Here is a 27,381-nt window from a genome sequence, read left to right as displayed (position 1 = left end):
AGGTCTTGGCTTTCTGGCCAAATAGGTTTTGAGAAGAAAATTTAGATAAAACTTGTTCGCTATTTGTTCCTACGTAAAATTCCCAGTGTGGCCCTCACTTTACCATGCATATGGGGACCATGATTTGAACAAAATTAAATCTACACTAGCTAGAATGCTTCTACACAAGCTTTGGCGAAATGGTTTAAAGAATGTTTCCTATAGATTTTTTAAATATATATATGCATATGAAAGAATTTGAACCCTCAATTGTGGTCCCTACCCTGCCCACAAAATATCTTGCTTGAATATTCTTGAATCTACACTACATAAGGATGTTCCATACAAGTTACAGCTTTTCTGCCAAATGATTTTGAGAAGATTATTTAAAAATGTCAACAAATTTTCAATTATTCTAAATGACTCCTCTCCCAATAAAAGAGAAAGTTTTCCTTCATTTCAACAAACTTGAATCAAATTCACCTTGGAATGCTTTGGGCAAAGTTTGATTAAAACTGACGCAGTGGGTCTAGGGAAGAATTCGATAATGTGATCAGTTTACAGACGGTGGGACAGACAGACAGACGGACAGACTGACGGAAAGACGAACAAATAGACGGACAGAAAGATGGACATCAGATATAAAGTGACCAGAAAAGCCCACTTATGCTTTCAGATCAGGTGAACAAACAGATGTGTTTTTTAAATAGAATTACTCCTGTGAATATAAAATAAATGCATTAATATTTTGTTAAAAAAAGACAAAAAAAATAAATAAATCCATCATCCAGTTTATTTACTACTTAGTGACAGGTCTCTTTTTGTGTCTATGAACACTTGAATCTTGCATTGATACATCTCCTGAGAATACATCGTACGCGCGTTCGCCCTGGTTGAAGTCCACAACACGTGCGACAGATCACTTCCCTCAGAAGCATGTAATATGGCACGTAGTTCCAAGGCTTTCCTTAATTTAAACAAATTCAAAAGTCATTAGATAAGGTTTAATATTTAGAAACAATTTTAATTTTAGTGTTCAATACATAAATACTTCAAGAGCAAGAGCAGCACGTTTCACATAATAGCTATATCACCCGACACATCCCATAAGGGAGTGATATTAAAATGCACAACCTCGAAAGTTAAAAAAAACCGATCATTGTCAATTTTTAGATTAATATTTTGATTTAAAAGGTCACCGAGACATATCATTCTAATTGTTTTAAGCGATCTAGTAGATAAAATGACCTACGTTTCATAAGATTACTTTCAAGGCAAAAAAATTACTCTAACGGTATTGTAGAAAATTGTAATCATAAAATGTTTATTCCCTTTTTTATTAATTGATTTATACTCATTTAAAAAGTTAGAGGGAAATTGTTAAAAAAAGTAAGTGTATATTCAAACAAGGACAAAACTATCTAACTCAATGGATAGTGATTAGTTATATTTGGTCAATAACTATATAAAGGGGGGGGGATTAGAAAGTACTCAGAAGATGTAAAGATGTACATTACTTAAGCACCACTTTCAATGTTTGGGACTTAAAATACGTTCGTATTAATAAAAAAAAAAATAATATGAAAAATATTTGTTTTACGATATATTTTCTCTAAATAAGATTTGTAATCATTTCAAACCGTGTGCTTAATACATTTATATAATTGTTTTCAAATTAAATCTGACCTTATACAAATTGTTGTAATCATTTTTTTCAAAATATTTTTTAAAGATCGATGTTACCATTTACTGCTAATAAAAAAAAATAAATGGAACAAAGACATTATAGTACATTGCATGCTAAGACTTAAATATTTTCACATGTAAATTGACTTTCATTGTGATGTACTTCATGTCAAAGAAAGTCATGTTTCAAGGTCACCGTTTTAACACTTAATTCAACTTTCTTTTTTTTAACATAAAGACTCACCACCTAAACAAGCCTTAGCGAACGGAAAGGTAAGACAAGGAGTTAAAAATAACGCATGATTAACATACTTTGTTTATAATTACAGTTGACAATCTTTTTTTTTTGAATTTGTGTTAGACAAGATGTAACTGGCAAACAAAAAAAGTTTTTCTCAAAATAGGTGGCATGAAGAAAAAAATGCTTATTAACTTCGGCTCATTACGGCAAGACATGCATGGGACTATCATAATACATTGAAAAACAGGACGGAAGGTTTTGAGTGTCACAACCTTATTTTGAAAAAAAGGAAAATGCATTGAAACGTTAACTTAAATAGGAATAAGATTTATATGTTGAAGTGGACCGTAAGTTAAATGTCAATCAAAAAAATATTAACGCTAACTGTTGGTTAAATTGATGAAAATGTTATTGGATTAAAACATACATGTAATACAATTTTGTGATTAAATAGGAATTTTTATCTCAATACTCTTTGTTTTCTTTAATGAATAATTATATAATGTATTGTTGATAGTATGTCTATTCTAGTTGATTCTACTGAATTTTTTCATCTTTTATTATGCTGAGATGACAACTGATACCGATGATTTGGCATTTTCTAAATTGCAACATGATAGTTTTGAATAATGTGCATGTCAAACAAGAAAAATATATATCCTAACATTACTCATACCATCTAAGACACTTAATCTTATCGTCTTGTCGGTCAACTCCAATGTTAAGATATATATTACATTGTATCTAGTGTTAATCAAAATTTGTTTTAGTGAAACATTAATTTTATGTCTTTTGAACATCGAAAAAAATGCAATTAGCTCATACAACGCGACTGATGTTCCTTTGATAATGTATCATGATTCACAACAAACGACACGAGTTTAAAAAAATCCTATATATTATGATAAAATTACTCACTGCTCATCAGTTCCCGGCATTCTTCCTCATCATGAGCAACGATTGACCCCAGAGCGACGAAAAATAAAATCCACTTGAGATATTCCATTTCTTTCGTAATCTTAAAATACTGTAACCAGCCTGGTAACAATTCCTAATGACACATGGCGACCTCTTTTCGCCAAAAGCTTGTCCGCTTGCTGGCTGTTTATAAGTATCGCCGTACCTTAATATACAGAATACACAGCCTGATATGTATACAAATTACATTTCTATAAACGCAAAAGTAATGTCCTAGTCGGAAGCATTTTCCGCTGTCATTAATTTTCATACTAAATTGCCCTCTGTTTTAAGCCTTCGGGAAACTACTAAGTATATTATTAAAAATGAAATGAACGGAAAGTCGAATTTAATGAACTAATTTTGTATAGAAAAATAGAAATCACTGACGTTTTGTGAGGCAATATGAACTGATTTTTTAATTATTATGCTTAGATTAAGTGCATGCATACTCCTGTGTATTTTTTTCTTGTTAAAAAGAAATGTACATAATCATCGTAGAGACGTACAGATTTAAATTAAATAAATGATTTGTCTAAATGTGTTGATTTTTGGAATTCGAAACAAAACTTTTTATTTTCGATTAATTAAATGATTATTAACATATTATTAAATACAAACATAGGCGTACATGCATCGATATCTGAAAATTATGTAAGTTCGAAAACAAATAAGAATATCTGCAGTTGTTCATTTTGGTTAGCTTTATTACTGTCAATTTGTACGTAGACACTGTGACATAGCAATAAAAATATCATGTTTTTAAAATATGTATCTTCTCATCCGGTTTATAAAGATATCAAAGAATAATTATTTAAATAATAACATTTAAAATAAGCACAAATGACGTTTCATATATCAATAAAGCATTTAGTTTAAGTTTTTAAATAATTGATCAGGAAGCAAAGTCTTAATAGAACGACCAATATATTTATGGCTATAATCCGGATGCCAACCATTTTGCTCATAATAGTTGTTGTAGAAAATGTAAATTGTTGTTAAAGTTAAGATTAATTAAGTAGTTATAAAACTTCATGGTGTTTTTCTTTTCCCCAAGTGACCTTAAATCATTTATTAAATGCGTTTTTTGGCATTAAGGTAAGAATATTCTTATCAAAAATGACATATTCATTGCTCTGAATTTTTAAATTTTATTTTAATCTTAATAAAACAACATAATGAAAAAAAAAATGAAATATTGAGTTAAAATTTGCGCATGAGAAATCTCTTGTACATGACTTTTCTCAATAGTCTGTCTATTCGGCCAATTTCTGTATCTTCCAGTGGTCGCTCACTTTTCATATAACTTTTCAATAGCTGTTTGTGTTTCTGTTGGGCTGCCATTAATTCACTGAAAAGTGAGAAAAAACCCCAAATTCTTGATATTTTGCACCCAATAATTATTCATGTTAATATTTCAAAACGAAGAAAAAACAAATTAATATGATATTACCTGAAGTCAATTTCACCATCTCCATCCACGTCCATCATATCTATGAGTCGATTTAAAGAACGTCGGTTCATGGGAATATTTACTTGCTGAAACGAAAAACAATCCAAATGTAAATGTACGATTCCAAATTTGTATGAACACTACCTATTGAACAGCAAGGTTGTCTTTAATGTAACAATAAACAGAAAATAAAGTGATCAATATAAAAGAAGATAGAATTTAAGGGAAATTAAAAATATTTCTTTCTAAAACAGTTGACAATTTATTATGTTAAAACGGAAATAAATTTTAAAGCAAATGCAATGGCTACAACAATTTTCTTTGTAGAATTCGTATTAACGCACTGCTAATCCTCTTGAGAACTCTTGTCTGTCCAGAGATCCGCTATTATCCGTATCCAGCTGTTTAAACATGTCCACCAACCGGAAGTTCTGCAGCCGCGCATACTCGAACAAGACTAGGAGCGGATCTTCGTTGAGGAGATCCTCCTCTTCCGGTTCCTGGTCGGCGCTGGCCAGAGATTGGCGATCCGTGGCCCACACCATGCCGTAGATCACTTTAAAGGGATTCCGAATTTCCTGTAGCTTTTTATACAACTTTTCAAATGTGTCCATTACAGGCGTGTCCTAGACAATGAAAAACTCTACATTATTCGAGTAAAAAATATATATTCTATATTTTTGAAGTCATTAAGAATTCACCTAAAATCATTGAATTGTAGATATTACATCTCCCTGGTGAAATGATTTGAACAAGTTTATGGTGAGGTTACGTAGTGTACCTACCCCCAAGTCAAGGAGTTCTAGTGCTATGGATGGCGTATTTTCAATACTTTCCAGAATTTTGAAAGCTCCCGGTGGATAAATTTGATTTTGCGCAATCTGTGATAATGTTGTACAAGAAAAAAAAAGAATTTTGAATCATTCTTCAGAGAACATCGAAAACTTGCAAAGAAAGACGAAAATATAACAAAAGCAGTGCACATTAAATATATCATATAATCACGAAGCTACTAGTATGATAGAAATAAATCCTGTTGAATTCAATTGATAATGCCTCAAAATTACAAAGGGGTATCAAATAATTTTAAATAGCAAAACACATATTTGTGCGTCCGTTCTTTCTACTTAGACATGTATACTATAAGATTTACTTACCCTAAGGACTTTTAAGTTAGAATTTTTCTTCAAGCCGTTCACCAGAATTTGGATGCATCCGTCCGAGAGCCTGTTACAACTTAGGTTAAGTTCTAGTAGCGTGGTGTTAATTTCTAGCGCTCTGGAAATCGTGAGGGCGCCTCGAATATGAAAACCATTCCAGGAAATATCAAGTTTTTCTAAATGTCGATTCACCTTTGATATCAAATTAGAAACATTATGATAGACTACCTCAACAACAACGACATCGTCAAATAATTTTGTGGTCAAGAGCCGATGCCAAATACATTGTTTATTTATAAATAAAAGGATCTTGATGTAACAAAAAACAGATGTGACTTACCTGTAATGCAGAACCTATTGCCATTGCACCACGCATGCGTAAATGATTCCAACTAAGATCAAGTACTCTTAGAAAATCGTTGTTTGCTGAGAAAGGAAGAAATGATAAAGATAATATTGGACAAATTCTTGTAGAGAATTGTTGTTAGTCTACCTATATATAATCATAACCAAAAGTAAGTGACTTTTTAACAGAATAACAATTTGAATATTATGTATTCCTAATGATATGGCTAACCAATTTATCAAACTAGCTCTAACACTTACCGAGACCATCGGCAAATATTTCTCCACCAAGCTCTTGAAATTTATTATGACTAAGATATAGTTCTCGTAATGCATGGTTCTCCTGAAACACAACAAAACAATTGTTCACTTTTGTCATGTGTCCTAAGTCTTTTAGGTATATGAATTCAGATGAGAGAAAGTTTTGAAATGAAAAAAGATGAATCTTACATCAAGCATATCTTTGAAGTATTTAGCGTCTTCCTCGTGAAATCCATTTCCTGAATATGAACAGAAATTTTAAAAGGAAAATAGGTTGTTCGATTGAATATATTACACTGCCATGGACTTTGGATTAAGGATAAAGGGTGTTACATTCGTTACCTTTTAGATCAAGGCGTCGGACATAGTTATTCTTACGTAGTGCATCACAGATCACCCGAGCACCCTCTGTCCCAATATTATTTTCAACTATTCTCTGTAAAAGAAATTACATTTCTCGAATTGGCTTATGTACCGAACAACTTCATTGATATTAATAAAAATGAAAGAAAAATATATATTAAACAAGATGGGTGAATAAGGCGTGTAAACTGCCCATATGAGGATAAATAAGATACTATCAAATTAAAATATGAACAAATCTCATAGTTTCTTTCTCAATTATTGAAAACAATGTATATTTACCATACCATCGATTTAAAACCTTCAAATATTTTAAATATATAGAATAGGTTGATATAAACTGTCGTATGCGTGTCAAAACCTCCAAATAGTGTCATTTTTAGAACTTCAATGCCTTTTCTTTTATAGAGTGGGTCTGGGCTCCATATTTTTGTCATAGTCTAAATGAGGTTTAAAAAAAATCAAACCAATTTCAATCAACAAAAACATGGAGAGATGGCCCACTATACCTTAAAAATGTCATTTTGTATCCCAACAATTGATCGTTTTAGAGAAATACTACAAGTCCGTAAATTTTTGGTTGAAGTTGCATTTAGTATTTAACAATGAAGTTTGTTGTGACTGAAATGGCTCAGTGGTTAGAGCACCAGACATTAGGTAACACTATAGAGCTTGATCTTGTTCCCCCATCTTCTTTAGCATCAACTTTATTTTGCACAGTTTATGTTAGAACAGACACTTGTAATGGAACAAGTGAGGGCCTCCTCAGAGACCACATCTTCGCTAGCCAAGGGTGACATCTCTATTCATCTTAGTCAGATTTAGTAGCTTTCGAAACAAAATTCCATGCCATCCAATCAAATCGGGCCTTACAAATAGCGAGAATAGGGAAGCATCGTGGATCGTCGCCCATCGCTTGCAAAGATGCAGACACCACTATTTACCAGTATTTCCTACCTAATGTATTTTAAGGTACATAAGATACAATGTATAACGTCAGGTGCATGTGGTGGTAACTTACGATTTCCGTCAGATATTCATTTCTAGTGATTGCATCAGCAATACATTTAGCACCATATCCGCCTAGTTCATTGCTTTCCAGAATAAGTGTTTCGACTATTGAATTTCGCTGGAAATAAAAAAAAAAACACATTCAAGACTCTAACATTTATCTTCCCTCCTCAGTCACTAAATAAAACTTGGTAATTTATTCAATTTTAACAAAATAAGTTAAAGCAGGAATTTGAAAACTTTAAAATCGAAGTAATTCACATTAATTCAGTTAAAGACAATGACCAATAAAGAAACTAATCCTTTTTCTTAGCGATTCAATACATTTTTTATTACTTGAAAAAGTTAAGACAAATACGCTATTCAGTACCACAAGTCCTATTGCACAAGCTTTGGATTCATTCTTTTTCAAAATGACGCCCACCACTGCCAGTCTGTCCGTCCCCAGCGCTTTATACAGGGCTTTGATGGGCGTTATGTGTAGATCCTTACAGGCCTCCATATACATTCTCTGACTGATCTCCTCGCCCAGTGATTCAGTGTCGGACAAATCGCTGTCATCTACATCACATAAAAAAAATTTATTTATCGTTAATGTATCTGCTAGTATTTACTGAAATATTCTGAAATACTGAGTATGAAAGTAGAAGGACCATTTGCTTTTTTTTTTTTTATCTTTCTTAAAATTAATATAGATATATAAAAAGATGGAAAGGTAAGGTCGTGCATCTCTGTTGCTACTTGGCGATTTAAATATAATATTCAAGAATAATTACTGTGCTGTATAGCGATAAGCTTAATTAACTATCAATGACTGTCAAATCACATAAACAGGTCATCAACATTTTAACAATTATGATTGTTAACGTAATTAGAAACTGCATGTTACTGTGTGAGGTAATAAACTATCAAATGATTAATTTAGAGCACTGCATGATAATAAAAAATGTTTGAAGCCTTTAAAAAGAAAATGGATTAAAATTTGTCAATTGTTAATTTGCAATGGGCGGACATTGAAATATAAAATAATCACCCATTTCCATTTACATAGATTATTCTACGTGTGTTTACCATCAAGGTCGTAGTCCTCAAAATCTTCAATTTTGATTTTTTGTTTTTCTTTTAGCATTAGTTCTTCTCCTCTTTTCCGCTCTTCTTCCTCCATCCGAATTTGTTCCATCTCCCTCTGGAGTTGCAGATCGATTTCAGATTTTCTCACTCTGTTGACCTTATTCGGGGCTGGTTTGGCGGGAACCGTGGACGTAGAAGATGCGTTGGAGGACACAGACGAATTAGTAGAGAGACGATACTTAGCTGCCATCCCGAGGGAGGTGGACTTCAGGGATCGGCGTGCCTCCCTTTTTGCTGGGGGTGTAACCATCTGTAGGAAGAGCAATCAATTCAATTACATTGTTAAATGTTATTGAGAAATTTCTATTTGGATTAATGATTAATCTTTTTTGTGATAATTATTGATTGGGTTTTGTGTAAGAATTTTAAATTAAGGACACATCTTCTTTGTGTGTAATTTCAATCAATATGCTAGACAAATGCCACCGGACTTAAATGAACTGTGTATCGAGTTTATCCTTTTAAACGATGAAAACAAAAGTGCTCGTCAACATGTGTACAAGTCTAGTAGAAATTTTGAGACTTTAATAAAAATTACATAAGACCAAGAAAAGATTGGTTGTAAACGAGCAAGATTATGATTTGAACTTTAAAGATTAGTCTCATGATCTCTATTACAAACACAGTTATTTTAAGCCACCACATTTGCAGTACTTAAAAGATGCATGCTGTATAGACTCAATCAGACAAGGCAAAATGTTCAGTTCATGTACTTAAATAAGTCGATTACTTTAGATACTAGTAGCTGATGCTAAACGAAATCAAGGATATGATGATCATATTAAAAAAATGACCCTTCCGTTGTTAATTTAATTAGTAACACTCTAATTAAAATAAAAACTAGTCTACAACGTAGAGTAATGATTGATGTTTTCAATGGTAGCTAATTTTTTGCGTCGTGGGTTGAAATTCCAAAGTCGGGATTTATTACCGGTCAATAAAAGCAAGAAGTCAAGTTTCATGTAATGTAAAGGTGTCAACACAGTGATGATTTATTTTCCCATTTCCCATTCGCAGTATATCCATAATTCCCGAATTGTGGGAGTTAAAGTAACCCGAAAGACCTATCCCCCCGCCCCCCCCCCCCCAAAAAAAAAAACCCAACACCTAACCAACAAACAAAAAACTACAACTGCATATTACACTTGAATTTTAACTATTTATTAGGATGTTTAATACAATTATTGCACTTTCTACACTGTACACTTTATAATATACTGGTATATTTTCTTTGAAAACATCAAAATAAATGTTAGCGAGACATTTTGTGTAAACTTTAATCGTCATTTTTTTTTTTAGCAATTTTAAAAGCAATGCTGATTTGACGGGTGTTAAGCCTGATATCAATTCTGTTTTAACAATGAAATGAGATGTTAGAGTTAAAGTAAAAGTTGTCAAAACTACTCGGCCAGTTCAAAAGTCCCACTTTCCATCTCCAAACTACAAATAAAACGTCATTGAGGCATACCCAAATTTGGTGTCGTTTATAAATTCTCCAATGGTATGAATATTTTCGGATTATTATCATTAAAGCAGTCTATAATACTAAAAGATACTGTTACAGCATTATATTAACATCTACCGAGTATTTTCTCCACTGTTTCTAAAAAGAAAACCCGATTGTGATTCATAGTTCTATTGTATCTAACAGGACTGAGATCTACAAGATCTAGTTCTAACCAGTTGATTGATCGACCGAAACATTCAGCAACCCAACAGAATACACGGACTGCACGAAATAATCATGATGACTCAAATTCAAGACGAAAAAAAAAGTTAACGAATCCAACCCACCCTCAACACACATATACAAGAAACTGACACAAATTGTCGAATTTACTTAATACTTTATAATCACTATATACCGTTTTTTCTATTTTAGTTAACTTGCAAGGTATATATTGCAATGAAATTTGATAATTCAACTCACCCTGAAGATTTTCTCCCCCATACTTGGACTCTCGCCTCGTTTTACATCCATTGCTGAGGCCTGATTTGACGTTAGAAAAATAAATCACGGAAAACAGGAAAATCACACATGTTTTTCTTTTCTTTTACAAATACCATTAACAAATGCTTTTTTTTTTTACATTGCCGTTAACCAATATAAAACTTAAGGTGTTTCGACAACAGAGTGCATGATATTTACGGATCCAACCCTTATCGGATTATCCCCAATTGAAATCGTGTTCAGATTATGAGATTAATAAGGCCTCATACGACATTTCGTGTACTGGTACGCACATAAGTAATGAGAATGGGTGTAAAAATCTGATAGTTTTAATCCAAAAAGAAAAAGCTGTTACCTCTGATCAATTTGCTTAGATTTACAAATGTGCGTGACGCCCAGAAGGCTAGGTTTGGTGTTATACAAGGGTAAATGTTAAAAAATGGATCTACTTAATAAAACAAAGAAGATGCTTCGTGTCTGAATATGGAAAGAATAGCATTAGTGCAAAAAGTAGAGAGCAAATTGGAATGTTTTATGGACAAGTAGATTGATTATAAAAAGTATCGTGTTTTTTTTATATCAACGAAAGTTAAATGTAACCGCAAACAACAAACCTATCGTAGAAAATATTGAATGGACACAAAATATCGCACAACTAAATGTCATTTAACTTATTAATACAATAAGCACAAAAATAGTTCATTGCAATACATATCTTACACTAAAGTAAAGGCCATACAATGCCTTTTAAATTTTTAGTTACAACTGACCAATACTTCTTCTCTAAGGCGATCTTTAAAAATAAATGTAAAGATTTAAAGTAATCACTGTATAATGGGAATTAACTTTTATTCTATGCCCTATTTATTGAATAAATGATCAATTGTTAATTATTTCAATTGCACTTTAGGTACTCTTTCCATACTGAAAAAGAATTCTGTTATATTTTTAGATGGTGTTTCGCTTGTATTTTAAGGATTGATATTTGTTGTGGTTTTCATAAAATGATTTTTGGGAGTTGATTTTAATCAACACTATGACAAACCGAAAGTGAAACAGTGTTTGTACCTCAGCACAAATCATTGCTGCTCTTGAAAATAATTGATAAATTGATAAATTCGATGTAATATATGCTAAAGCATTGTTTTTCAAGGAAATTTATAAATACATTGAAAATAGTCAGATTTTAAATGGTACGAACAATTTAAATATTTTTTGTAGTCGTATGTATTCCTACGCCAGAGTTCTATATAGTATCGTTCAACTCGACGCTCGGCTGTTTCCGTAAATTCTTGTCGGAGATTTTCGGTGTCAACCGAGCGTTTGGTTGAACGAGACTAGTGTTCAATATTACTGGGATCCATACAATTTTCGAGAAATATTTCTATTACTGAAACATAGTTTGATTGAATTAATTTTATCTTTAAATATTATTTAACATGATTCATATGGGGGTTTCTCGACATTCTTGTCGAAAAAGTCCAAAAATTCATATTATAGAAATGTGCGTAATTCAAATTAGAAACTACATGTACTTGTCATGCAAAATAACATATCATTGATTTTAAAATAAATGAACATCGACAAAATCAACTCCCGTCAGTTCTTCAGTACTTTGATTAGGATTAACGCTTGGTTGTACCTACTCAATTATTTCAGTAATCCAAAATACTATTTTTCTGTAACGGAAAGAGGAAATGTCCCCAATGTCTTGTAGCTACTTTAAGGGTTACACTTTGCTTGTATTGACGACGTTTTGAGCTTAAGTATGCACTTGATATATAAGGGGAAAATGTGTTCCAAAATCCTCTGATAAAATGCATAATTTTTTGTAAAATTGTTGTAAAAGCTTAAGTACTTACATGTAGTACATATATTGAGAATACTTTTTTATTTCATGATACGGTCATATAAGGTATCACAGTTTTGCGAATCATTATGATCTTGATAATGTTATGCTTGTTGGATAAAGACCCTGTTAAAGGAAGCTTAATGCACTTCTAAAGTACATTAAACAAATTTCAAATCCGTCTCAACGAAGATTTGCTTCCATTCACGTATTAAAATACATGTACTAGTATTTTATTACGATCAAAAGACTAGAACTCTAGTTATTCATTATTTAACAGTTAAAATGACATACTTTTTTATTGTTATAACTCATCATCCCTAGTCAAGGGTTTCTGATCCGCACTCTCCTATCTCTCTTATGGGGAAACAGAGTGGACCGAAAACGCTAGGCTAGCGAAGATAATTATAACTGGACTACTCCACTTCTAATACATCAAAATTTCTGGCTGGAGAACTGAACTACTGCAGTTTTCCAGCTAGAAACTTTGATGGGCACAAATGCATTATTGAATGACACTTTACCGGATAGAAATGCTCATGACGAGGTGGTGATTTTGCAATACTGCGGGAAGCATCATGTAAAAATACTTGTATGTCATTAATATCCATTTCCATGTCATTTTTCTTATTGATGAATTTCAAATAGTCACCGTTCAAAATATAAATGAAAAAACTAAATGGAAAATTATTACCTCGTACGAAGAATCGTTTCGTATAGAATATTTAAAATAAATCTTTCGATAAGACATTGTTGAAAATGATGAAACCTCTTAAAATTGGTCCATGTATGAAAGTGAATGAAAACACAAGATCTTTTTAAATGTTAATGTATTTTGAACACAATTTTTTCTTTATTTAGAATTTGTTTTACATGTCATCAATTTACTGTACCTCTTTCAGCAAAAACGATGATAGTTTGCCTTATCTTTTAAACCATACTAATTAAAATATGTAATTTTAAAAAGTCCTTCAATATTTACTTAGATAAGAAAACTATTAGTGACTAATATTCAATTAATAAGTAACTATTCTGTGAGTATTGTGAGGTGATTATTTTGGTCGGGACCTGATCAAATCCCAGAAAGTCCTGGAGGCCTAGGGCTTTATGATAGATTTGATAACGCCACACCATAAGTATCACCTCATAATATTCAAAGAAAGATTCCTATTTCTTGTAGTAATTGCACAACGAATATTAAATTGTTGAAATTTTACGTTATTTGCATTTCGTATAATTATGCAAACCCCGCATTGCACCCCAACAGTACGCCATTTGCGTTATTTTCATGTTATGTATTGAACTTTATGTTCCATTTGATTTGTAGTGTTATAAAAGACGAAGGCACTGGAAAATGTAAATATATGATCTGAATAATTATTCCCTATTTAGATTACGCGTCATGCTTGACGCATAAACTCTTGTATATCATATTCAGAAAATAGAATATTTGTTTGAAAGATACAAAAGAAACTCATAATCATTGACTACATATAAAGAAATATTTGTTTTATTCTTAAAAAAGTTCTTGTGTTCAATTTTGTTATGTTCGGTTCGATTTGGATTAACAAAACCAACTTATTACTTGTTCAAACAAACCTTCACAATAGACACTAAATATTATTTTAAATTCACATCCATTCATTTATGAATTTTTAGGGAAACATGTTCTAAAACGAATAATCCTCCAAAAAGCAATTCTTTGATCTACGATATTTTTACGTATAGAATGTTTATGAAATCATATTTGTTAACTGGTAAGATTAAGTCTTAACCAAAATGAGATGGATAAAGACACATCCATCAATACCCATTCCTTTTGATGAAACTATGTTGTATAAAAGTATTTTAGTCATGAATTTCATTCGAAGAATAAATATAACAGGTCAGTGTCTTTATTCTTGACTACTTGATCCAGATATCCAGATATCATGAAATTAGCTTTAACTACATACAATGTATGTACTACATAGTCGGCGAACTATCTAATTTCCAGAAATATACCCTAGTAAGCTTATAGATTTAAATGATACAAGAAAACAAACATTATGAATTTATTATGATTTCATAAGAAAAACGAACAATTCTTCTAGTATATTCAATTCTTCAAAAAGGAAAACAAAACGAAATTAACTTTCCGCAACTTTAAGTACAATAGTCCAGAACATAACAAAACAGATTGCGTATGCGTGTAAATTCTATAACATATATTCTAGTTTTCAGATGCTTGCAAAGTGGATAAAAAAGAGTAGTTCCAGTCTAGCAGCTCCTGGTGTATCACTCCAACCTCGCTGTTTATAAAGACCCGTTCTCCCTTGTCCATCAGCCGCTTTACCCGTAAATTGTGCTCTTTCTGAGCAATCATCAATTCCCTTCAAATATAAATAAGATTTAAAACATATTTCTCCTCTATTTTAAGGAAATTGAAAGAATTATCAGCCAAATACTTACGAAAAGTTGATTTCTCCATCCAAGTTGATGTCAATTCGTTTAATTATTGTGTCCAGGTCACGCATTCTAACAGGAATTTTGCTTACCTTACAAATTGAAAGCAAAAAATTCATGAACTTCTAGGTTTTTTCTTTGAGAAAAAGTGAAAGAAAATTGATTTGTTTACGTAGATTTGTATTCAGCATTGATCATAGAAATGTACTCAACCTTATGCAGATAATTACCTGTACACCCTCTTTAAATTCCTCCCACGTGACAGAATGACTACCATCCGTGTCGAAAGTGATAAAAAGATCCAAAACATCAACGGCTTTCATCCTTGTGAACTCGAACATAACAGTGACTGGGTCCCCTTTTATGTACATCGTTGAGTCTTCGTCTCCTGTGGCTGGTTTGAGACAAACCTTTCCATACGTGACGTGGATGTCGCGGGTCTTTTGACAGGTGATCAAGCTAGAGACGAAGTCCATGTCAACTGGTTGCAGCTTTTGATAAAGAAAGAAGTAATGAAATCCATTGTCTTTCAATTCGATAAAATGTAGCAGTAAAATTTTTTTTAATAAAAACCAACAAAAATTTGTTCAGTGAAGTTAATATTTCATTCAAGATCTTACATGTAGATCAATATATTTGATGTTTGGTATCGACTTTAGAGATTGCAGTATAAACATTGGTCCCTGGGCAGTGATAGGGTTGTTGCCTATCTGTTAAAAGAAAATTTAAACACATTTTTAGATTCAATTTATTAAAAGAATGAGATATTAATCCGTAATAAAAAAAAAAAAAAAATTGACAAACGCACCCTTAGAACTTCGAGGGTGGAGTTTCTTTTCATTCCTTCCACCAACTTGGAGAGGGCAGTTATACCAACCCTGTTGGAGCATAAATCTAAATCTACAAGTGTACTATTCTTCGACAATCCATGTGAAAGACCATGGCAACCAGCTACATCAAAACCGTTCCAGGATACATTCAGTATCCGTATTGATGCGTTTTTCTGCGAAAATAAAATTTAACATTTGTCTGCTAGGTTGACGTAGAGCTGCATGAATAATGGTCAACAAATAAACAATATTTATAAAAAAAATATCTGAGAAATATTCCACATGGTATTAAAATCGAATTAAAAAGACATACCTGGAGACCAAGACCAATTGCTTGTGCTCCTCTTCCTCTTATGTGATTCCAGCTCAAATTCAGATGTTTTATCGTCTCATTACAACCTGTCATGAATAAAAGGTTCACTCTTACAAAATGAACTCAATATTTAATAATTCTATCTTGTAATTTTCTCAAAATATGGCTTTTGCATACTCAGCAAACAAAATTTTATAGTCATTCGTACTGTCAAAATTCATAAGAATTACGAGAAATGGGTCAGACAGGTACGCTTTTCATTTTCAAAAATATTTTCTAAAAATTGAAGCATAAAACATATCATAAACAAATTTTAGTTGCTATGCGGTTTACTTTCTTAATAAGACCTATTGATTTTATTGTTGTGATTACGAACCAATCAAGTTAAAATACTTTTGAAATTTTCATCTTTGAGTTCATGTCTTATAAGAAAGTTTGGTCATTTGAAATTGAATGTATTACTTCTAAACCCCCTAAGAGTGTTCTTTTTGCTCTTTGGTAGCAAATTTGAATATCATATGCTACCAAATTAAGAAATGTGATAATCATGAGGCAAAAATGAGATATTACCTAAAGCGCTTCCTATGATCAAGCCGCCTTCTGCAGAGAAATTGTTGTGGCTTAGATTTAGTTCAGTCAAAATATTGTCTCCCTGTGTAAACAAGATGGTAACAAACCACGCTAAGCAATAGATTAACATAAAAAGCAAGAAGTTGATTAATATACTTAAACAAACATTTTATAGATAATACATACGTGCAATATATCCGATATATAGACGGCATCACTATCATCAAATTGGTTATCTAAAATTAAAAAAAATGATAAGATTTTCAAGGATTAAATTAATAGCCGGACTTGATTTATTCATAGAAAAGATAATACGCCAATAGTTTTTGTAAAATTATTACGTTATTGGGATATTCCTCTTCTCGTATGTTCATTCAGCGTAGTCTGAATATTGTATACGGCCTTTCATGACAAAGATTGTTCAGGTTTACGTTAAAGTTAATTTCTTATCTTAAAGATTACCTTACCAGCAGAACTGTAGCTCTTTTGGGAAATTTAGGTTGACGATTAAGTAACAAAGGCATAGTATTTAAGAGAAAAGAAAAATTAAATCGCTCTTTAGAGTCATATAAAATGGTCAGGAGAATTTGTTGTTGGCTTTTTAGATATTACCATGGGGATAATAATTGCAAGGTCGAATTTACGTTAACAGTTTGAACAATAGCTTGGCTTGGTCTAGTTAGAAATCGTGTTGCTTTCAACTTTTAGTCTTATACCACATAGTACATAAGATCTAGCACTGGGTATTTTTACTAATTATAAATGATGAACCAACACGGCCATATTATGCTACATCAATGAAACTGTCATTTCATCGACCATTATTTTGTTTATCGAAGGACTCTGTTGTGCATTCCAGGGACAACACAAATCCTTAGCGGAAACGGTTGCGCTTTTATGATATGTTATGTGATTTGGAACTAAATACATCAAATATAAACTAATGACATCTTTTTATGGAGAAAACAACTACAATTATTCTTGGTTTTAATGGAATGGTAGACATTTTGTGGTGACCGTAATTGATGCGGTTTCTAATCCAATGAAACAACATCCATTGATATAAAGAAACCATTTAAAGAAAACCATCCTTTAAAGATATTCAAGTTAATTTTTTTGTGTTTCTGTGGTATTTAACCAAATAAGTACATTCATTTTCTTTGTCTAAAGTATATGCTTGTTTTTCCCAAACAATTAACGTCATTGACACATCATTTTTCATGCAGTGTAGAATATGAATAACATGTACATGTACCATGTGGAGCAAAGCAATCGCTTGATGAACACGCCCATTTCAAGCCATGTGCCAATACCGTAACAATACATGTATATACTTGCTTTACCCCAAGTTATTTGTCAATTTCATTTGAACATCAGTATGGTAAATTTCGCTAATTCACAATTATCTCTGCATTCACTAAATGGCAGCGAGAGAGCGCGTCTGACTTCTTGATGGACGTTCTAAATGTGCGCATGTGGAACAAGAGTTCATGCATTTCAAAAGTACAAACTAAACTCAAATTTTGATGTAAACGTTAGACCTTATGCAAATAAACATTTAATTTGTGATGCTCAACAGAATACATAAACACAAAAGTAAAACAATTAGAACATTGTGTGTTTATTATGAACGTTTTGATTTGTCTCCATTTCATTCAAACGAGTAGTATTAGGACTAGTATTTACAAATAAAAGCAAATTTTCCACTGCAACCGCAGTCATGCCATGCTGTTGGTTTATGAAAGCATAAACAGTGTTCTTGATTATTTTGTGGTTGGCCTTTAGTCCAATTTGTAAAGGTCATGGGTAATCCCGACGACAGCCATTTCCATTCTCCATGTTCTGCAAGGTCAGACCCAGATGTCCAAATTTAAGGATCTTCCATTAGTTTTCTTATCCATTGTTCTTCATTTCCATCGCGTATATCTGTCAAAGATGACTGCTGTGTTCGGCAAAACATTTCGGCTTCAAAAAAGTTCATTTTAGTAGCTACGTACTTATAACAGCGGTTTTGATTGATCTTAAATCCTGTTTTGCATTTTGTTGTATGTTGAATATTGCTTAGTTTGTCAATTTTCATCACGATTGAATCCAATCTTGTTACAACGTGCGCATCGCAGGAAACTATTTTTCCATTCCTGCTAGTGTTAACCGTATTGTAGAAGCATCCACCATTAGAACAATGTGTCTCGAAAGTTGCACTTGATATTGCACTCGCTTCTCTTTGAATAGATTTGAAAAGCTTGAAATAATCTCTTTTTATGGAAGACATCATCACGGCAATGTCCTGTTTTTTAGCCTGTACCTTCCAGGTAGTAACGAGCAAGCAAACAAAACAGTAGAACTGCATATTACCCCTTCGGCGGTCGACAAGTAAACAAAAAAAACCCCTCTAAAGTCCTATATGGGTTGCGCATACAAGCTGTTCCAACGGCTATATTTTATGGTAATGTTGTATTTGCGTGATGAAATTCAATATGCGAATCACGTCATGTAAAAGATAAAGGAAATACGAAAAATAACATCGTTGAATTGCGTTTAAACGCTATTTAAGATTTTTAAGAGGAAATAGAACTCTTATTCAAGTATCTTATTCTATTGACAAGCTCAATGGGATTTGTCAACATGTACAGCATACATCAATCCTCTAATAAGTGCATTCTCTCTCTCTCTCTCTCTCTCTCTCTCTCTCTCTCTCTCTCTCTCTCTCTCTCTCTGCGTACACTGATAGAATTTAACAAACAAAAACATGGATACATTTTTACAACAAAGTCAATATTTCCTGTACAGCCGTGGTGTACTATAATATTAATTATCAAAATTTGGGGAGGTGGGAGTTGTTTTTTTAGTTTGAATCGCGTCGGTGTAAACAAAACCCTGCAATGGTACATTTTCCTCTTCAAATGCAGGGAATATCAGATGACAACGACATCGTGTTTATCACATTGTGTATCTATAAACCACATATCTTAAATGGACTGCACGCAATAGTACCATACTAGTGACCATTTGTATTTGTAAAAGTTTTTTTTTTTAAATTTGAATTACCTATGTTTATGAATATATGCATATAAAATCAAATAAAATATGAATATTTAGTCAAACAAAGAGATGTCACTGTGTATTTATGATTAAAATGTATTTATCAAAATCTGATTAGAAAAAAAATTATTAAACATAATTTTCACGTCCGCAGAAATGAAGCGTAAACGCGCAATTTTTTTTTCATTTCTAGCGACGACTTGGCCAGAAGTGAACGACTAGTTTTTATAAACAAACGCTACCAAAACGACTTCAAGAACGTATACAGCATGAAGTTTACTCTAGTTAATATAACTAACATACATTAAAAAAGACCAACTCTACTAGAATAACATACAAAAATTGTTCCCTAGTTTTGTTTGGGGCTGTTGTTGTTGTTACAGGTGGTGGTGGTGGTTAAAGCTGCTTGGTCGGATTTAATATCAAATTTTGAGTACGCTTTAAACGATGTTATGGCAAGTATGTGTATATAAAAGACATTACAGTAGTTTTCTCAGTCATTCAAGCCATACTTTGATGAGTAAATGATGTACAAAATTTGTTTACCATTGTGAAAGGGTACCGCGTTATTTCTCCTCATATGGAAAATCGCCCCCGGCGTCGAGGCGGGATTGATTGTATTACGACTTTGACATTGCTATAAGTAAATATATTTTGGTAAATCCAAGATAAACCTGTGTATTGTTTGTTCATTAAATTTTCTGAAAGTTGTTTTGTTTAAAATGCGGATCGAATAAACCCAATCATTTAATGGACGAAACCAAACAGTTTCTTTTTTAAACATCCCCATGGTGCTTTTTTTGTTCCCATAAAGATTTTTTTTACATTGAATATTTCTAACTTTGAAAGAAGACCAATTATGCTGGTGTAAATAGGCGAGTCTATAACTTTCGAAGACAATTGGTTTTTGTGAAAAATTATTTGATACTGTAATAGCCAAAAAAATGCAGCTTTAATGTATCTTACTGAATCATCATCCATTTACATAAATCAAAGTTTACATGATAATTGCATGTTTAGATTTATTTGCTCAACGTACCTGATAAATTAATGGACTTTATATGGTGGTTTGATTGCAGTAGTCGAACAATCCATTGTAATCCTTCCGTCCCAAGCTTATTGCTGCCGAGATTCTACGTAAGAGAGATAGTGAACATCTAGAGATTTCAAAATATAACAAAGTGGACTGGATGGTCATGACAACTGTTTGGCAATATTAATCGACTCTAGAAGAGGAGCTTTGTATACAGATATGTAAAAAAAATATGAATTTTAAAGCTAAACTACTAGTATTAGGAATATTCATTTACTAAGTAATAACTTATGGCGAAAAAAAAAATCATGTTTGAATTTAAAGTAGATTAAAGGGACTTGGACACGATTTTGGATCAAAAATGGTTTACTGGTGCATTTTAAATGATTGACCAAAATATTTAATCTTAAAGTCAAGTTATAAGCGAGATACAGAGGTAAAAATTGATTGTTATGTAAACAAAGCTCGAGTATTATAGTTGTTTACAAAAAATGTAATGTAGATAATTACCATTTTTTAGATAAAAATGACATGCAAAAAACAATTTAAACTAATTCAATATCTTCATAAATACTATTATCAACAAAAGAAAGATACATTTGATTGAAACTTACACCAATACAGCACATATGTAAGCAATGACAATATTCGAGCTTTGTTTACAAACCAAAGAATTATGAACTCTGTATCTTGCTTATAACTTGATATTTGACTTTCAAATTTTGATATAACATTATAAACTTCTATATTTATCAGTATAAACATTGAAAATGGAAAAATAAAATTTGAAAATTTTAAGTCAAATCGTGTCCAAGTCCATTTAAGGCCTATTTAATGATTTAAATTGGGAAATTAAATGCATTCGACGGCCTTTCTTTTCTTCTAATTGAGTGGAAGGAGATTTTTGAAGTAAAGAAAAAGAACCCGTCTTTGCGCAAAGTAGAAACTTTCGGTCCTTCACGTACAGCTGATATGCTAAAACTGTACTGATTCCAAGCAGGTTTTGCCCAGTGAAATGTAGACATAGTTTTGTATACATGTATACACATACATGTCATAGTATTTATCATTCATTCATCAATTTTAAGATGCATCTACACGACCGCTAGTGTCCCCATTTATCAAATAATTTAATTTAATTTTTTCTAACACACTAAGATTTTCTTTAAATGATATTGTTTTCATCAGTTTCATTACATTCCGATTTTATATCATTCGCCGCTTATTATTTGCTTGAAAAAAAAAAACAACAAATTTTAAAAGGGAAATAAAATTTTGGACGGAAAATCTTCTGGAAATTTCTTAATGTTACAATGTACATTTCCCAAGCGCGCGCCAATCATGGTAGACTTACAGGAAATAGGCCCATGCCTATTAGAGTAAGTTCCCCACACTTACTGGGAAATTTAGATATTGTGTCTCGTACTCCCCCCCCCTCCCCACCCCCACAGGCCAGGCACACCCTGCAATAAAAATATTCGGATCAGCGCAGGAAAGCGCATGAAAATAATAATTCTATCATTATATTGTTTAAATTATTTTAAGGCTAAAAATCTAAAGCAGAAATGTATAGGTATATAAAATCAGTTCATTTATGCTTATGTTCTTTTAAGAAGTGGTGATTAATTAACAGCCTACAAATTTACTGTTACGTTTATTAATGATGACGTTTACTCAGAATGAAAAAAAAATTCCACTGATGATAATGAAAAACCAACTATTGTGCTTTATAGACCTTACATGTTAGACAGTGTTATTCTTCACTTTCAAAAAAGTAGGTCAATGACCTACTTTTTGAGTTAATGGCAATTGAATATTTTTGGAAAATTTAAGAAAAATTCCTAAAAAATTTACACTGTGATTGAAATTTTCTTGATTTTGAAAATAACACAAATTGCTAAACTCTTTAACAAATGAAATATAATTTATGAATGGAAGTGGCATTAAAGCTATACACGCTATAGTTTGCGTCAATTTTGAATAAAGGGGAAACTGTATGTGTTTGATTACGAATAAAAGTTACCTTTATGCTGTTAATTATAATGCTCAATTCGATCACGTAACAAATATATCAAATATTAAACAATAAAAAATATTTATTTTCCTGCCAGGAAAGTAATGCCTCCTCGTGAATATCAATCTATCACGTGATATCGACAGCTAAATTTAGTCTATCATACCACAACTGGTGAAGAGTCAACATCTTCATAATTGTGATAGTTTCACAAAGGAAAGGGTATTTTCAGTAAAGCATACATTTCTCCGATATACGAGTACAAAAAAAAGAAAAAAATACAAGCCTGTGAGTAGATATGAATACTTCCTTTAAAAAAATGACGTACACCTGTGTTTTTCCCCTATGTGCTATTTATAGATCCTATAAGTGTTAATGCAGAAGTAAGGGTATCGTGAATGACAAACGTATTTTACTCATTATACATGTATGTATTTCAAACTAACAACTGTTAAGCATATTAAAAATCAAGTTGGATATTTAATTAGGCAAAAAATAACGACCACCTAGTTCTCCGCGGACATGCGTAATGAGGTCGGTTTCGCTCTTCCTTCATCAATATTCATGAAAAGGTATATTTTCCTAGCAGAAAAATAAACAATTAAAAATCTATATCTTTGTAACGAGATGGAATTCACCATTGTAATTTACAGATTAAGGATAACTTTTATAACTAGACAAACACATGCGTTTTCACTGTCATTCAAAATTGACGCAAATTATAGCGTGTATAGCTTTAAATCTATATAAAGTATTGAGTTTTCATTTACAATTTATAAATATTCAAGTCAGAATTCCTCTATCAGATTTCAAATCCTTACCCATTTTTCATTCAGTAAAACAAAAACTGAATGATGATAATGCTAAAATATTTATAGTATCAAACTAAGTATATCAATCCCCTCTGCTAGCATAAAATTTATATGAGGCCAATGATCAAAATTTTGAGTTATGGTGTCTTTTATCATTTTTAAGCATTTTTCAATATTTCTGTATTATGTGCCATACTATTATTTAAACGAAAAAGTGAGATAAAACCGTATGAAAATATGCAAAATTATGTTGACTTACAAATAAAATCTTAACTTTAAATATTAAAGTACAAGCAAAAAAAAATTTGTGGAAAACAAAATCTGAAAAATTTAGTCCGAATTTCCTCTGTTTTGCTAAAATTCAATATTATTTTGAGTCTAATTCCATAACTTAATAAAAATATCGAGTGTTATTGCAATAATAATTGATTTCATGAATGCTTTTTGTTCTTAGAACAAATTTTACTCATGACATTGAACTTTTAAACGATCGGGATTTGGGAACTCAAACCCTGAGAAAACAACGTCCTTAAGTAGGGATGTATAAAAGTTAAGATGATTTTTTAAAGGTATCGTAAGTTAAGACGCGTTCGAAAATCTATCGTAAGACTAATATAAATCCTAATACAAACCTGAGACAGATCATAGTCTTAAGATAGCTTCATGTGTGTAATAAAAGAATTGATGTTGCGTATACATAATTCATTATTCTAGTGGCTTACTATTTCTGTGATGTTTGTTCTCTTTTCCAGGACATCGAACATGTACTTGGCTCCTAATGGACGAATTTCACAACCCTCTAGGTCTAAAGACTGAAGTTTCGAATTACGCTGAAATACAGTTACATGATAATCACTACTCTTCCAAGTTAAGAGCACAAGCGAAAGTTTTATAAATACTCATAACATAAGGTCAAATTTAATAGAATCATATTTTTTCTATTCATATTGAATATAAAGATTAAAAATGAGAACATATAAAAATCCAAAGATACGCTTAAACAAAACAACCAAAACAAAAAATAAAATTAAAAAACATCAGATCAGCTGAAAAAGACTACGGCAGAATGGCTTATCATATTAAAGAAATCGTTGTTACCAGTAAAGCGATTGCACACGATTTGATGGCTTTCTGTGAGAGCAGTTGGAACCTCAGTGACATGGTTTTCTCCCCAAGCTGTCGAAGGAACACCGTTAAGGGGACGACCCCGCAGTGTTTACACGCTCTAATGTAGTCCTTTTGGCTTTCGTCTTTACTGTTCCTGTATCTTTGAAAAATTGGACTAAAACTGCAGGTCTCATAATCATCTGTAAATATATGTATAATGCACAAACAATTCTATATCAAAATCGAGACATTAATTATATTGTATGATTTTAAATAATCGTTTTTTTTTCTCAACATGCTTAAAAGCGTACCCTTTCTAAGTTTGTGTCAAGTTTTCGTAATTTCTAGAAGGATAACTTCAGGAAATATAACTCCAGGGTAAAGTATAAGAACCAATAGTATGTATACTCCGTCATGTTGTAAAATTTGAATTTATCAGGTGGCAGTAAATACAAAATTTACAACATGACAACATGTATTTATTGCCACCCGGGAAATTCAAAATTTACAACATGACATCTTCTTAAATATCGTCAACAAAATTATTTTAACAAGGACTTTTTTTTGTACAGTGAAGCTGAAAGTGCTTATTTCTTACGTTGCGTTTGGGAAAGGGGTATGTAGCAAAGTCTGGCAGAATATTTTGACAAAAAAGGACATAAAATTATCTAAGTAGCTTCACGAGGTTTTCATGAGTTTAATAAGCTTCTTGGTGACCATATATATATATATATATATATATATATATATATATATATATATATATATATATATATATATATATATATATATATATATATAATACAAATACAAATATTAGAATATGCATGAATACAGTTCTAACTCTGTTTCAACTCTCCTCTCTCCCATCCAAACTAAAAAAGTAATAAATATTCAAAAGATTAGGAAAAATCTTTTACCACATTTCTTATCTATGAACCCATATACATGTACCTTATTAAGTCAGAAATCGTTGGACATAGAAATGTCCTCTTAAAGCTATACATCAGTGCATTAATTCTCGGGGGTTTAAAAGATTAGCAGCATGCATTAGTCTTTTTAAGGTAAAAAAGCCCGGATTAATTAAGCATAATTAATTTTTCTTTTAAAATTCTTCTAAAATAATCGGATCAACGCATAACATTGGATGTGTTTATCAATCAGGGCTTTATCACAAACATCGGCCAAAAATCGGAATTTGATGGATTACTATTAAAGGTTTAAAACACTACAATACCTACATGTACAACATTAAACAAATTTAGCGTTAAATTTAAATAAACAAAAAAACCCCACCAAAAACAAAACAAAGCAAACATTGTTGCAACAAATTGATGTAAAATGTCTACAGCTGCAGTTTGGACTTAAAAGTAGAATTCAAATATGGTTAAAAAAAAGAAGTTTATGAAAAAAGTTTATTTTATCATCAGGCGGGTAGTTTTATTCAAAATGTTACTAATTATAAAGTGGTTTATATCCTACCTTCTGGCGTGCTCTCTCGGTCAAGCAGTTCTGTAATGAATGCTCTTTTTGAGGAATTCGACGTCATTAGGAACATTCAAAACAATAGGTGCTTCAATTAAAGGAATCTCCACAGTTTTCTAGATATACGGTCGTTTAACATATATGTTTTCAATTCAAATAACCAATGTCCTCGAGGTAACACAATAAATTGATGACAATTCAAATCATGGGTTTCACACAACATTTTCCACTACCGTAATGCCTAAAAATCCAACTTGCGCCACAATGCAGACGAAAATCTTCCAAAAAATCCTTCTAGTGGGGACTTAAGCATTGTTATTTTACCCCTTGTGACCAGGTGGGTGTTCGTCCGTAGATTTATCAATGTTGACATCTCAAAAAACTTGCAGATTAAGAAAGGATTAAAGTTCTAAAGTCTTTACTTATAATCCAGATTAACTTGTCTTGTGTCTTAGTGTATTAAACGCAACATTAAAAAAAATATAACCAAGTGTCTTATGCTTGATTTATAAAACTTTGGTTTCGTAATTTGATTTGACTCGAGTGATTAAAGCTTGGTGATCCAAGAACCACTTCTGATGCACTGCTTCAACGAAGTGGGCTCATTAAAGTAACAGGGGCTCTACTGTGCTCTCAGTCTCTCTTTTCCAGTACTAGTATATAAATCCCCGTTATATAATAACACGACTGAGACCAAAAGTGAACTTGTCTTAGTTGTATGACCCCGAGACCAGTTTCACAAATGACTTAGATCTTTCTTAAGGGTCCTCCACACCCCATGCATGACTTTATGCTTTTATACAACAGCACGTCACATTGCATAGGAAAATTGTTTATGTGGACATATTCTCGTTGGTCCAACTTTTCAGCGTGGTGGTATGGTATCCAACAAATAAGCAGCAGATCCCATGTTCGAAAATTTAATATACTGATTTACACGTACTCTAAGTTGACGTTCAAGGAACTTAGACACGAAATGAGCTCAAAATTTTATTTGTTTTCCCCTTGTAAACAAGCATACATTTATGACAAGCATTCATTTACATAACAATGAATTCTTACTTCGGTATCAGTCTTACAACTTGACTTCTAAAATTCAAATAGTGGTCAATCATTCAAAATGCGCAAATAAACCATTATATGCATAAAATTGAAGATAAATAAAAAAGAATTTGATCTAAAATCGTGCCCTTATTACTTATTATTTCAAAACACACACCTTAAGACAAAATACTTTCTCTTAATTTTAAAAAAAGTTTTCAGTGGAATAAAATGTATTAGTTTAAAGGAACTTTGACAAGGTCTTGGCTCACATTTTATTCATCTGAATCTGGTTTTAATGA

At 31.9% G+C, this 27,381-nt stretch overlaps 2 protein-coding genes and 1 long non-coding RNA gene across 3 annotated transcripts; all 3 read right to left on the bottom strand.

Annotated features, from left to right (window-relative positions):
• Positions 1-754: 754 nt before the first annotated feature.
• Positions 755-3,243, bottom strand: LOC109618317 (uncharacterized). Its single transcript, XR_002199245.3, has 2 exons — positions 2,825-3,243; positions 755-946 (listed from the first exon to the last, which is right to left on the bottom strand). It is a non-coding gene; the product is annotated as an uncharacterized lncRNA (long non-coding RNA).
• A 554-nt stretch (positions 3,244-3,797) lies between these two features.
• On the bottom strand, positions 3,798-10,791 carry LOC105324960 (leucine-rich repeat-containing protein 74B). The gene is made up of 13 exons (XM_020065753.3): positions 10,518-10,791; positions 8,528-8,837; positions 7,827-8,017; positions 7,467-7,574; positions 6,425-6,518; positions 6,272-6,321; positions 6,083-6,164; positions 5,817-5,902; positions 5,474-5,668; positions 5,102-5,197; positions 4,661-4,942; positions 4,317-4,402; positions 3,798-4,214 (listed from the first exon to the last, which is right to left on the bottom strand). The coding sequence occupies exons 1-13, from the start codon at positions 10,566-10,568 to the stop codon at positions 4,067-4,069; spliced, it is 1,779 nt and encodes a 592-aa protein (XP_019921312.3). The 5' UTR covers positions 10,569-10,791; the 3' UTR covers positions 3,798-4,066.
• A 3,808-nt stretch (positions 10,792-14,599) lies between these two features.
• Positions 14,600-26,453, bottom strand: LOC105318286 (leucine-rich repeat-containing protein 74B). The gene is made up of 12 exons (XM_034448297.2): positions 26,036-26,453; positions 24,545-24,753; positions 24,169-24,276; positions 20,627-20,720; positions 16,732-16,781; positions 16,546-16,627; positions 15,976-16,061; positions 15,641-15,835; positions 15,453-15,542; positions 15,063-15,323; positions 14,839-14,924; positions 14,600-14,759 (listed from the first exon to the last, which is right to left on the bottom strand). The coding sequence occupies exons 1-12, from the start codon at positions 26,109-26,111 to the stop codon at positions 14,600-14,602; spliced, it is 1,497 nt and encodes a 498-aa protein (XP_034304188.2). The 5' UTR covers positions 26,112-26,453.
• Positions 26,454-27,381: the final 928 nt, after the last annotated feature.

Source organism: Magallana gigas, chromosome 2, assembly GCF_963853765.1.
Source record: "Magallana gigas chromosome 2, xbMagGiga1.1, whole genome shotgun sequence".
Classification (NCBI taxonomy): Eukaryota; Metazoa; Mollusca; class Bivalvia; order Ostreida; family Ostreidae; genus Magallana; species Magallana gigas.
The sequence above is the reverse complement of the archived record's forward strand: the minus strand, read 5'-3'. Positions and strand labels throughout refer to the sequence as shown.

Coding starts and splice junctions, on each gene's coding strand:
- LOC105324960 (XM_020065753.3), bottom strand. CDS start 10,568: ATGGATGTAAAACGAGGCGAGAGTCCAAGTATGGGGGAGAAAATCTTC. Junction 6,322..6,424: donor CCGACGCCTTGATCTAAAAG/GTAACGAATGTA, acceptor GTTCATATTCAG/GAAATGGATTTCACGAGGAA. Junction 6,165..6,271: donor ACTTCAAAGATATGCTTGAT/GTAAGATTCATC, acceptor GTTGTGTTTCAG/GAGAACCATGCATTACGAGA.
- LOC105318286 (XM_034448297.2), bottom strand. CDS start 26,111: ATGTTCCTAATGACGTCGAATTCCTCAAAAAGAGCATTCATTACAGAA. Junction 16,062..16,545: donor GATCATAGGAAGCGCTTTAG/GTAATATCTCAT, acceptor TATTCATGACAG/GTTGTAATGAGACGATAAAA. Junction 15,543..15,640: donor CCACCCTCGAAGTTCTAAGG/GTGCGTTTGTCA, acceptor TTCTTTTAACAG/ATAGGCAACAACCCTATCAC.